At 38.1% G+C, this 12726-nt stretch overlaps 2 protein-coding genes across 2 annotated transcripts; both read left to right on the top strand.

Annotated features, from left to right (window-relative positions):
• Positions 1 to 639: 639 nt before the first annotated feature.
• On the top strand, positions 640 to 4386 carry LOC107099699 (ubiquinone biosynthesis protein COQ9, mitochondrial-like; the record flags this gene model as incomplete). Its single annotated transcript, XM_015397929.1, has 5 exons — positions 640 to 748; positions 821 to 925; positions 1236 to 1391; positions 1520 to 1573; positions 4032 to 4386. Coding segments are annotated over 5 exons (460 nt in total), but the record flags the coding sequence as incomplete, so codon positions are not given.
• A 481-nt stretch (positions 4387 to 4867) lies between these two features.
• Positions 4868 to 12234, top strand: LOC107099697 (DNA-directed RNA polymerase II subunit RPB3). The gene is made up of 9 exons (XM_015397927.1): positions 4868 to 5029; positions 6784 to 6833; positions 7139 to 7207; positions 7299 to 7351; positions 7712 to 7840; positions 7911 to 7962; positions 8082 to 8250; positions 8325 to 8399; positions 11814 to 12234. The coding sequence occupies exons 1-9, from the start codon at positions 4944 to 4946 to the stop codon at positions 11956 to 11958; spliced, it is 828 nt and encodes a 275-aa protein (XP_015253413.1). The 5' UTR covers positions 4868 to 4943; the 3' UTR covers positions 11959 to 12234.
• The last annotated feature ends 492 nt before the right edge of the window (positions 12235 to 12726 follow it).

Raw genomic sequence — 12726 nt, forward strand, 5'->3', positions numbered from 1 at the left:
CAGGAAAGTTATACAGTCCCTATATTTGGTTTCAGGAGTGTGACAGCTGTGGGGAAGAAGCTGTTCAGGTGCCTGGTGATTCTAGTCCGTAGGCTTCTGTATCGCCTCCCAGAGGGCAGGAGTAAGAAGAGTATGCTCTTAAAAGAGAAAATCAGGGGCTACTCTCTAATCTTAGAGGGAAACAGCACACGTGGAAGAAGGTTCAGGAGAGGTTGGCAGAAAGGGCACTGTATTTCTGTTTTTTTTAAATTACTTTGATCCACACTGCAAAATATAATGGCGACAGCATCATGTGACGATTAGTCAGGTTTGATGGGAAGATCAATGCAGCTGAAAACCTTTTATAGGCTGTAGCAGACTGTTTGAGTAGAGGTTCACCTCCAGCAAGATGATCACAAGCATACAGACAGAGCTATGAAGGAGGGACCCTATCAGAGCCAGGGCCCTTAAATCTAGTTTATAACTCTTGTTAAGACTTAAATTAATCTTTAGACACCGATCATCCTGTGCTGTTTTGTAAAAAGAGGGCAAATATTTCCGTTTCTAGATTTGGAGCGCTGAAAAAATTAGGTTTGCGATTTGATTGGGAGAAAATGTATTTGAATAAATATTTCTAAGTGCCTTTAAATAAACTAACAGAGCTGAACTCTTTGTGCATTGCAGACGAAAGAAGACTGCTGACTTCCTAAGAGATGCAGTAGAGACCAGGCTGCGGATGTACATCCCCTACATCGAAACCTGGCCACAGGTAAACAGAAAACTGACTCTGGAGTCACTGCAGAAACGGCAAACTCTACATCTCCTTCTGTTGTGAACTCAGGCCATGAGCATCCTGCTCCTTCCTCACAACATCCCCGACAGCCTGAAGCATCTCTCCACCATGGTGGACGACATCTGGTACTACGCCGGGGACCGATCAACAGACGTGAGTGGATCTTCTCACCCTCGATCCCCCTTTACTGCTGCTCATACCTTCCTGTCCCCTTTTCATCACCATCCTCACCATATCCGGCCTGCTACCTCTCAGGTTATCCCACCCATCACCTTTCATATCTATTTGCTCCTTTTTTCCCTTTTAATTTGTCAAACTTGCTCTCCTGCACATTATTTTTTATTCCATTGCATGTATTTTCTTGATAAACAATGCATTTTAGATTAATATGTGACAGTAAAGTGCCCTTTGTCTTCAACAAAATATAAAAGCTAACTCTGTGTCTGTCGGTTGTTATTTGAAGATGAACTGGTACACAAAGCGGGCGGTGCTGACTGGTCTCTACAACACGACAGAGCTGGTGATGCTGCAGGATTCCTCTCCGGACTTCCAGGACACCTGGACCTTCCTTGATAACCGCATTCAGGATGTAGTCAACATGGCCACCACAGCAAAGCAGGTGCAGAGGAGTTGGAACAAAACAAATGTGATAAAATATGTAATAACCAGCTGGTTTATCTACAGAAAGTAGAAAGTGGAAAAAAAAAAGAAAAAGAATCATTGTTAGAATTTCTTCTTTCTCTTTAGATGCAGTCAACTGGTGAAGCCGTAGCACAGGGGCTAATGGGAGCTGCAGTTACGGTGAGTTAAAAACCTTACCTGTCATTGCATCGGTTACATCCATCAGACTTTATCACTACTTGATCGGAAGTACGATCGGTATATCAGCTTACTTGCGCATGTGCAACCAGATATTAATCCAGGTCTCCATACATAATGTACCATATTTCCGTACTGTAGAGCGCACCTCACTAAAAAACTGGAAATGTACATACATATGCCGCAACAGGCTATAAGCCGCTGATATCAACTGAACTGTCCCCCACCAAACCTGTAGGAGGAGCTCTATATATAGACCCTGAATTAGGGATAAAGAAGAATGCTATAACCTATTAGCTTGTTTGCTCGCAGCAGTAGCAGCTTCTACTGAAACATGGGTCTTCATTGGCTCTTTATTTCAGCTCTGCAGGAGCTGAGCCCAGTCTTTTCATTGGTTCAGCAAATAAATGGCAATACGTGTGAATTGGGGACATTTGTTCTCCATTGTGCCTGCTGCTAACATGTTCTTATGCTAAATCTCTATATTCCCCTATGCAACTTTTCCTCCTTTTGGCAACTTCTTCTTTTTGACCATTGAGCCGATGTAACAAGTACATTTCTCCACTATGAGTTGATAAAGTCAATCAGTAAATCAATCAAATGAAAATTAGCCCCTTTTTCTTTCATTTCCAACACTTACTTACTTAAACAACATCCTATAGAAACGAGGAATTATTTTATGAGAGAATTGGATGTGTTTTACATTCTCTCCATTAAATTGTCTGATCATCATCAGACATGCTCAGAGCAGTCTGGTAAACTCTATTTACAATGTTTATCTGTATTTTAGTTGTGTCTTTTCTAAGATTATGCGCTATATACTATAAAAGTGCCACGAGATGCAAACATCAAACTTCAAATTACTACTATTAGTGCTGCACTGATACCGATACCAGTATTGGACAGGGCCCTGATACTGAACAAATGATGGCATCAATATCTGTGAGTACTGTCAAATAGGGCGCCAATACCATTTTGAGATCCAAAAGTTTATTCAACTATTGTCCCCCATTCCAGGTAGGCAATAAAAAGTTATTCTGGATTCACTTTGTATGAGTCTTTTTCCTGCTTCACAAAAGAAGGCAGCACATGACAAAGCCATGATGGCAATTATTTTACATCCCAGTAGTATGCAGTTCTTCATGTATATACACACACACACACATCAGTTTTAAACAGATAGTATCAGTATCGGCCCATACTGCACAGCCAGGTATCGGGGCCAAAAAATGGCATCGGCCCAACACTAACTACAATGTTTTACAGATTCACAGCTGGTAAAAGTAGCTGCTGGAGGTGGGGTAGGATTGCTTTTCTGGGACAGATCAGGGACAGATGACTGCTAAAACAGAGAGATGTAAACACATTTATTCTCTCAGAAAAATCATCATTAACCTTTCACAAATTGTACTTTGTTACGCCTTTTATAATTAGGGAGACGAAAATGTATTTTTTTGACCGATAGTGACGTGAATGTCTTCTGATTGTACAAACGAGCTCCAGATTGGACTGGTACGAATCACAGCAAAGAAGTAGTGAAAGAAATCACTAAAAGGAATCTTTCACATTTGTCATTGTTGCTTTCATCAGTAGCTTAGAAGGCCAGTGGCAGTCATGGTCATGATACTGGTCATAGGAGTGGAAGGGAGGAGGTGATGGAAGAATTAGAACAGTTAATCAGGAACCACTAAAACATAATAGTGGCAGCTAGAGTCCAGTTTGCAGGGTTAAGCCAGCCGTAGGTCTTTGCTACTTCCAATTCAGAATTATATATTTATCTCTAAAGGTTATAGTACAAACTTTGGCTTTTTTCTATAATATAAAATAGGCCAAAAATGATGAATTTGTGATTTAGCTTGTATTTTAGGATATAGTTTTGGTTTTATTCGTAAATATTTACTATGGTTTTTATAATAAGTTTAGTAAACTGAAAATAGTTTTATTAAATGCACACATTGAGTTTAAGCTACTAAAAATTTTGTTATACTGCAGATAAAGTATTTGTGTTAAAATTAGGTTCAATTTGAATCTACGGTGAGATGGGTAAACGGTCTCTCCCAACCAAGCTCTGGGATGAGATTAACGGCTAAAACGCCTAGACAGTAAAGTGCTAGAGATTAAGAAAGGGGTGAAAACAAAGACAGAAAAAAAAGACAAATGGAGAGTAAAAATACATGAAATACAGCAGAGAGATGATGAATAAGGATCTTGTTAGTTTAATTTTTCATTTTCAACCATATTTTATCCACACTAATTATTTGATATAAGGTTGATCAAGTTTTGTGTTGGATTATATTTAATTCTTCAGTTATTCTGTTATTTTTGACAGTTTGCCTTAGCCTAGGATACATTAAAGTATGTTAATCAGTTTTTAATAATGATACATAATCTGACCTTGAAGATTTGTACTAAAATAAATATTTTTTTGTTTGTTTTTCAGCTGAAGAACCTCACAGGACTGAACCAAAGGCGATGATATGAACACCTGAGGCACACAGTGCCCGACCAGCCGGATGACCTCATGGACTGAAGATGCCGTGTGCTTTTGGAGGCTGGGGCGTTTGCTGTTACTTATTCAGTTGTATGGCGCTGAAGGAATTTAGTTTTAGTCTTTAACAACACAGAAACATCCCGTTTGTCGATCCCGTTTGTCGAGGACACCCTGTATCTTTCTGTTCATCTGCAGAATAAGGGGATATTCTTTCTTTAAGTTTTTTTTCCCAGTTTTTCAATGTATTCAAGAACAGTTTCAATTTGGTCTGTGAGCCCTAAGCCAAATAAAGTGGTGTATATACAATCTATTTCTGCTGTTGGTTTTCTTGTATCAAAAAGAATTTTCTTCAATTCAGTTTTATGGGGGTTTTTTTGTAAATGCAAGTTCACCAGTTAAAATCAAGGCAGGTTAGTGGCTGAATTCAAGGCATTTCACCAGGTATACAAAATATCCATGTATGTTATGAGGTTGCAAAGAAAAGGTGAAAATGAGTTTTCCCTTTTTAGCGAGTGAAAAAATAAATAATTTTCTTTTTTTTTAATTATAAAATAAATTTGGATCATATAAACATAGATATCCATAATAATTTATTATGGATATCTATGCATATAAAGTGCTTTACTTTGAAAAATCCCCAACGACTGCTGAACCCGGTTGTGAATGCGGAAGTCCCGCCTCCAAACTGGCTTTCCAACCAATCACTGCTCGACTTTTGAATTCCAACCAATCACTGCTCGTCTTGTCAATTTCTAGCCAATAAAATCTCAGTAAATATATCCGCGAAGGCCTCCGATCCGTAGCAGCGGTGTGGTTAAGAAAGACAATTCTCGCGTTTTTTAGGCTAAATAACCTTTAATAATGCCGTATGCCAACCAGCCGACGGTTAAAATAACAGAACTGACGGACGAAAATGTCAAGTTTGTTATAGAAAACACGGATTTGGCGTGAGTATTTATGCACGGTTTACTGACTAAATAGTTTATATTGAGAACATGCTAGCCATTACCTTCCTGCACCTTAAAACAATTACGAGGCAAAACAAAAAGGAAAAGGGTGCTATTTGGCTTCAAATACTGGTTAAATTTAGCTCAATTTAGTAAGCAGTATTCAATGCGGTTTTACATTTTTGCTTATATTAGCATAAATATATTTCGTTATGAACAACATGGTTTTTAGTGAAAAAAACAAAACAAACTTGTGCTAAATAAGCCCAATGAACCACAAGTCTTCTGAAGGAATGTACTTCTGCTTGACCACATTACCCGGCCTAAATAAAAACACACTATACAACACGAGCTTCTCATGTCAGCTGGCAGGCACAGTGTTGGAAGGGTGATGCTTTAGGCTATTGAAGCTACATGAGTTCACAGTAACCGCATCTTTATACTGAGGCAAAACAGATTCTGTTGTGAGATGATCATTCTGATCTTGAAATAAGGTTGGACAATGACAGAAACACTTTCTCAAATACAGCAGCAAGTTTAGAAGAAATGCTGTGAAAGATTATGATCTGTGGCCCATTTAAAGTTCAGATGATTGTAATGCTCTGGGAGGTAAACAGAGCTGTGCAAATGACTTAAACTGTGCATAAATGATGTTTTAGTCTGACCAAACAGCTGAGAATCCATTCACTCCTATTGTTTAATATTGAACATGTGACACTGGATGCATTAAGATAACTCTGATGAAGATCAGGTCTTTTTTTATGAAGTCCTGATATTGAAGTGGTCTCCTTTTTTTTCCCTTTAACTGTGGCTACATTTCCATTACTTCTTAGTAATAGTAATAATGTTACGCCCCCAAGGTCTAATGGTTCTGGAGAGGTAACATAAAAATGTGTCCAGAGAAAATAAGTGGAATGTAAAATTATTTATTACAAAAGATGGTTTCACAGACCCAAAACACAATACAACTTAACCCAATTAAAACAAAAGAAAAGGGCGAACAAATTCAAGAATGGTTAAGTGAAAATAGAATTACAAAATGTCCAAACCAGTCAGTCTAAATTTAACTCAAAACAACCCAAAGGGAGCACCAAACCTAAATTCTAGCTTGAACAAAGACCACCTAAAGCAGATTCAGAAAAATATACAACAAGCTAGGGTGGGCTATTTAACCGCCAGGAGTTCCCGATTCCCCACATCATATTGGCGCTCAGCCTGTGACAATGAAGTGAATCTGACCATCTGAGGTCCTCTGGCTCAGTACCGCACCTACCCCAGTGCTAGAGGCACCAACCTCAACAATGAATTGTTTCTTTGTATCAGGGGGCTGGAGAAGTGGGGCAGTGGTGAACAGGGTCTTGAGCTTTGTAAAGGCCTCCTCTGCTTGACTACTCCAATAAAAGGTAACCTTGGATGAGGTTATGGCATGAAGAGGGGCGGCAACCTGACTGAAGTTTCTCAAGCAAATTTCTGACCAACTAAAAATGTCACCTATATAAAATAGTTTGAATGTTTTATTTAATGTCTTTTATCAAAGTATTTCAATTAATAAAATCAAGTATTTAATATTACTAGATTATGATTGGTATAAACTACAGTTTTTTTTTTAATTATGTTTTCAAACCTATGGTATCACGGTGCCTCATTAATCACAAGGAAAACATTAAAGCAGGTTCAGAGAAAGGGAGAACAGTCATGTTTCTGAAAAATGTATTGCTGCAGTGCTTCTAAAATATCTTTTTGTTTGTTTTCAGGGTTGCAAACTCTCTCCGCCGTGTCTTCATGTCAGAGGTTCCCACAATAGGTAGAGTATAACTCATTTTAGTCCTTATGCATTTCTCTAGCATCCTTTTTTTGCTGCAGATTTTTTCTTAAAATCAGATCAAGACGATTTAACAAATACAAAGAAAAAATCTGCTTTATTATTGTGTGAATTTAAGCTTTCCCCCTGTGCCAACTTATTTGACAGAGATTATCGCAAGCCTTTTGAAGTCGTAGGATAAATAAAGTTTGGTGAAAAGTAATTTATTAAAAGGGATTTGTAGCTCCAGCATCGCTTTGCCATTGAAAATCCCTCAAAAAGTTAAAGTTGCATCGCTGCGTTTTCAGCCATCGACTGGATCCAAATCGATGCCAATTCGTCCGTGCTGCACGATGAGTTCATCGCACACAGAGTCGGTACGCATCTCCTGTTGATTGCAGTGCAAATCGGCCATTTTATGAGCAGTGAGACCTGAATGCTAATCTGCTTGCTTTCCTGTCTCACCAGGCCTCATTCCCCTCACCAGCGACGACATAGTGGATAAAATGCAGTATTCAAGGGTGAGTCGGTCGTTGCATCAGGAATTCCTGTGGCTCAAAGCAGTTCTTGGGATAGTTTGGGGGAAAACATCCCTCCGAGTGTTGCTGAACCCCTAAAAGACAGAAAAACTTTAACAAGAGCTGACTGTAGTTAGATCACCCTAGAAGTTCAGTCCTCAGACTGACAAGAACAAAGATTAATTCTCTTTTAATTAATTCTCTTCTTTTTTTTGTGCTTAAATAAAGAAGTTGTATTTCTAATACCTCAACACAAATAAATAAAAACAGAAATACAGAAAATGGTACCATACCATATCAGTATATAAAGAGTTGGAGGTTTGTAGTGGAGGCAGATGTTCATGTTGCTGCCTGTTCCTGCAGGACTGCACCTGTGATGACTTCTGTCCAGAGTGCTCTGTGGAGCTGACTCTGGACGTTCGATGCACAGAGGACCAAACGCGCCACGTCACCTCCCGTGATCTGCTCTCCAACAACCCCAGAGTCATCCCTGTGAGTCTTTGTTCAGGTGCTGCTGTAGGCTGTGGAGCAGAGAAGGAATCTGATGGTGTTTGTATTCCAGGTCACCTCCAGAAGCAGAGACAACGATCCAAACGACTACGTCGAGCAGGATGGTAACCACAGTGCTCGTCTTATAAGGCAGTTTAAACTTTTTTAAGCGATTTCTTCTGGTTTTAATTTAAATCCTGGGTGCTTTTTCCACTTCCTCTCCTGAAATTTCCAAACTCCACAGACATCTTGCTTGTGAAGCTACGTAAAGGTCAGGAGCTGCGGCTCAGAGCGTACGCCAAGAAGGGCTTTGGTAAGGAGCACGCCAAGTGGAACCCGACTGCTGGGGTGTCCTTCGAGTATGACCCAGACAACGCGCTGCGGCACACAGTATATCCACGCCCCGAGGAGTGGTATGTTTTTCAGTACGGCTCCCCTTAAAGTAGGATTGTTGATTAGTTGATGGATGGTGTCATTCTTTTCTCAGGCCAAAGAGCGAGTACTCTGAGATTGAGGAGGATGAAGTTCAGGCCCCTTATGACCCAAACGGCAAGCCAGAAAGGTGAGAAAAGCCTCTGCTTAAACATTTTAGGACCTAGAACCAAAGTTTATATAGTTTTAGATTAGGCTGTATTAGTTTTTCTTATAGTTTTAGTGTTTTATTCTGGAGCAAGACCGAAAGATAAATAATTAAATGATGGAAATGAAATCCCAGACAAGGACAGACTTGTTCAAATGACATGATTGCTGTAAATGCCATCTGGTGGCATAATGTGGTACAGCGAAAAAAGGCAGAAACGGTAATCAGAAACTTCATCTAGTAATAATGCATTATGATAAAGACACAAAGGAAAACTGAGCACTGTCTTTGATAGGAGGATCAGAGTTGGGACTCTAGTGTCGGTCGAAATGGTTTGGTGCTGAACAAGTGCTTTGACGGAGGCTGGGTAATTGGATGGAACAAAGTGGCAAGTGAGGTAGATGAGGATGAGGAAGGCAGTTTCAAATGAGTAAGAGAGAGATGGAGGAGGTAAAGGGGGTGAAAGGTGGTTTGAGAATCAAGGAAATACACAGGATTTAGAAAAAAAAGAAGTTCAGATGAAGAAAAAGCTGCGCAAAGGATGGTTGTCAAAGAGGAAATAAAAATAATACTAAGATTCAGTGCTGAAGATGAACGGAGTCATTTGAGCCCCATTTTGATTTCCAGAGAAATGAATAAGAAAATAAGGGAAGTTGAATTAGTGAAGAAATTGAGAGATGGAAACTTTCTGGTAATTTGCAATGAGGAGCAAAAAATCAAATCATTGGATGTTGAACACAGAATGGAAGAGCCCAGGGAAGAAGCTGAAGAACGGTGCTGCCACTGTGGAGGCCAGCACAGAGTTATCTATGGAGGATATGAGGGGAGAAAGAAAGCATTGCAGAGACAACATGTTAAAATATAAGCTATGCTGAGGCAGTGAAGAGAGTTCAATAACAAAGGAAAGAAGAAATGAATGAAGCTCAGAATCTGGTTAAAAAAAAAAAAAGAAAAGAAGCAAAATAAAGTAGAAAGAGAACATCATTATATAGAAACTAATTTTATTAATAGAATATCTCATTAACTGCACAGACCAAGCCTAGCATAAAACAGAAAATCAGAATCATTGCCAGACAACCTGAAAGGATTTTGGAGCTCTAAGAAGTTTGTTGGGAAAGAATTGTTACACGGTTGGAGATGGAGGGAATAACAGGAGCATCTGGAGCATAAAAGTTTAATATATTATTAATAATAAAAAGTAATTATATTAGATAAAGATATAGGATATTGGGTTGTTATATTATGGATATAAAGTAAAGTAGATACATTTATTGGTTAGAATACTGTCATTTTGTTCCACTATACATACTGGTAGGTGGCGCTATTGCCCTTTCAAACTGTTTGCCAACCACCATTAACGTTCACAAAAGAAGGAAAACTTCACATTCTTTTTGAAAATGTAGTCTTAATTGGTTTTGTAAACTCTCTTTCTATGGTTTGTTAGCTTTTTTTTTTTTATAGTTTTTATTTTTATTTCAGCTAATGTTTTCTTTATTCATAAATATATCTTCATGATTGCGAGGTGCTACGTTAAGCTGGCAGATTCGCCAACATGGGCAACAGTCCCATTAATTCATAAATCCTGTGTCATTTCAAGTTTAGCTGTCAGAAGACATCGGCTACAACACACACGCCTGTTGTTCACTAAAAGCAACACTAACATACAAATCTTAGCGCTTATTTTTGCTTTTATTTTGAAATATTTACCCAAAACTACCATCTGTGCACCTGTCTTTGTATTTCAAGTCTATAGAAGAAAAAAAAAAAACATTTTTGCCTGAACGTACACGGACCACAAAGTTCCCGTTAAATACGTGAAACTTTGGAGCCTGATTCTGCTAACTTTCTTGCATCCATTATTGAACTCTGAACAATTTTGGCGCTTGCACTGTATGGAGGCTCGCACAGTGCCTCCTACTGCAGCCACACTGTTATGATCCAACAGTTGCTGTCTAACCAATGGGAAAGCTGCTTAGATTAGAACAAAAGCTATGATTGGTTTAATTGTGTGTTCACTGTGCTTAAGGACCAGAAGAGTCAGGGAAAAGGTGAATGGTTAATGCCAAAAGAAAATGCTATTTCAAAAAGGATTTGAAAATAAAAAAGAAAATGGAATAACAATTTTAAATGTGTTATTAGTAAGATATTTAGAAACAGATTTATGAATTTGGTTTTTAGATCATCATTTAGAAATAGGATTTGAATTCCAGTATTTATTAACAGATTATTAAATACAATTTACAATTCCACTTTAATAATACAAGTAAGAGGCATTGTGCAAGCCTCCATACTGTGCGCATAACCCATGTACGGAGGCCCTAGTCCTCAATGTGGCCGAACCGGGTTCAAATCCAACCTGTGGTCCTTTGCCCCCTTCTCTTGAAACCCCCTTTCCTGTCAGCCCACCGTACAAAAAGCGAGCCACTAGTGCTGTAAAAAGAGAGAAAAAAGAAATTTATTTTAAAATGTGCAATTGCATGATTTAAATGTTAAATTCGAAATGGCTGTTTTTGTTATTCAGTGACTTTCTAGGTCCTCCATAGAAACCCTTCACTCAATTAATCCCAAAATTGACTAATTTCTTGTAAAACTTGCTTCCATTTTTATTAGAAGCGTCTATTTTATTATCCTTTAGATTTTAGTTGACTGTTTTAATTGTCTCTATTGTTGGTACGTTTTTTTTTTTCCATAACAGATCCCTCCTATAACAGGGTTTCCGCGGGTCATTAAAAATCATTAAAAGTCATTAAAATATTTTTTAAATTAAGGCCTTAATTGGCATTAAAATTCATTGAATATGTTTATTGTTACATTTAAAATGCTTTAAATAATTTTTTTGTAAAAACTATTTGGTCAGACATATTACATCACGATATATTTGCGTGGAACTGCTTCCGGTTGATCGCAAAGACGTATGTTCGGAAAAGAAGCTTGAGTCGGAGAAATAGCTAGAGAATGGGGAAGAATGCCAATTTCAACAAAAGTGGTTGGAAAACGAGGAATTCAGGGCTTGGCTGCAGCCTGTCGAAGGGTACCTGTTGGTGGCATTAAAATTATTTCTAAGAGCATTAAAAAGCATTAAATTAGAGTTATTCATTCCTGTATAAACCCTGTATAAATGAAATTGTTGATCTTGATGCGACAACCTGTATAGCTAAAGGTTTAATAAAAAACTGCTATAGGTCTGCTAAATGTTTTAAAACACTGAGTGTGATGTGTCTAGTACGTAACTTGCAGAGAAATATGAGGGGGGGAATGTTGATTAAAATTAATCAAGACTACAAAAGTTTCAGTATCAAAACAATGAAATGACAATTTAGAAAGTGCTGGATGGGACTTTATTACCAGCAGCCAAAAGGCTTGAATGAAGCTCATGTGTGATGCGACTCTGTCCAGGTTTTACTTCAACGTAGAGTCCTGCGGCTCCCTCCGGCCGGAGACCATCGTTCTGTCAGCGTTGGCCGTCCTGAAGAGAAAACTGAGCGACCTGCAGACCCAGCTGAGCCACGAGATCCAGAGCGACGTCCTCACCATCAACTAAAGGCTGCAGCATAAGCTGCATTAATGCTTTGTTGTCACCTAGAAATCAACATTGAACCGCATCCTCTCTGCAGATTCAACCCTGGTCTGTGGGATCAGATTATCAGGAAATGAAGTGTTTATATGAGGAGTGGAGTTTTAGCAGCACTGACTGGAACAGAAGCTGTTTTTTGAAAAATGTGACTTATGGTCATTGTTTCAGAGAAGCTTCTCTCTTTGTTGTTTTAAGGGTAACTTTTCTGTGTGTTAGATAAATATATTTGTTATCTCTTTTTTTAAAAATAAATCAGTTTTGTTGTATTTTTTATGGTTTTTTTCAACCCTTCTTTTTTAAAGAAGTAGCTTCGCTTTCTTACACTTGTTTCTTACAAAGGCTTGTAAAAACAACTGCAAAAGAAAATAACTTATTTTTACAACTGATGTTATACAGCAGTTTTATGAAATACATTTGTTGTATTCAGAATATCTTAGACAGAAATAACAGTGTCTGGTCATGAAATTAAAATTGGGTTTATTGAAAGAAAATGAAAACCCACAAATCGTTAGGATTACCGTTTTCTCCAATGCTGGTTTTCTTAAGAGCAAAAAAAAAAATTTATTAAAATTAAAAATATTTCACGTATTTTCATTGTTTTAAGTTGGATGAGACACTGAAAATTATTCAGAAAAATTATTATTGGTCAAATTTAATTACAGTTAAATTTATTTTTGTATGCAATAGATGTTCTTGTGCTCTGAGAATGCAAGCAGTGCGCTGCTTGGAAAGAAC

Source organism: Cyprinodon variegatus, unplaced genomic scaffold, assembly GCF_000732505.1.
Source record: "Cyprinodon variegatus isolate N-32 unplaced genomic scaffold, C_variegatus-1.0 Scaffold898, whole genome shotgun sequence".
Classification (NCBI taxonomy): domain Eukaryota; kingdom Metazoa; phylum Chordata; class Actinopteri; order Cyprinodontiformes; family Cyprinodontidae; genus Cyprinodon; species Cyprinodon variegatus.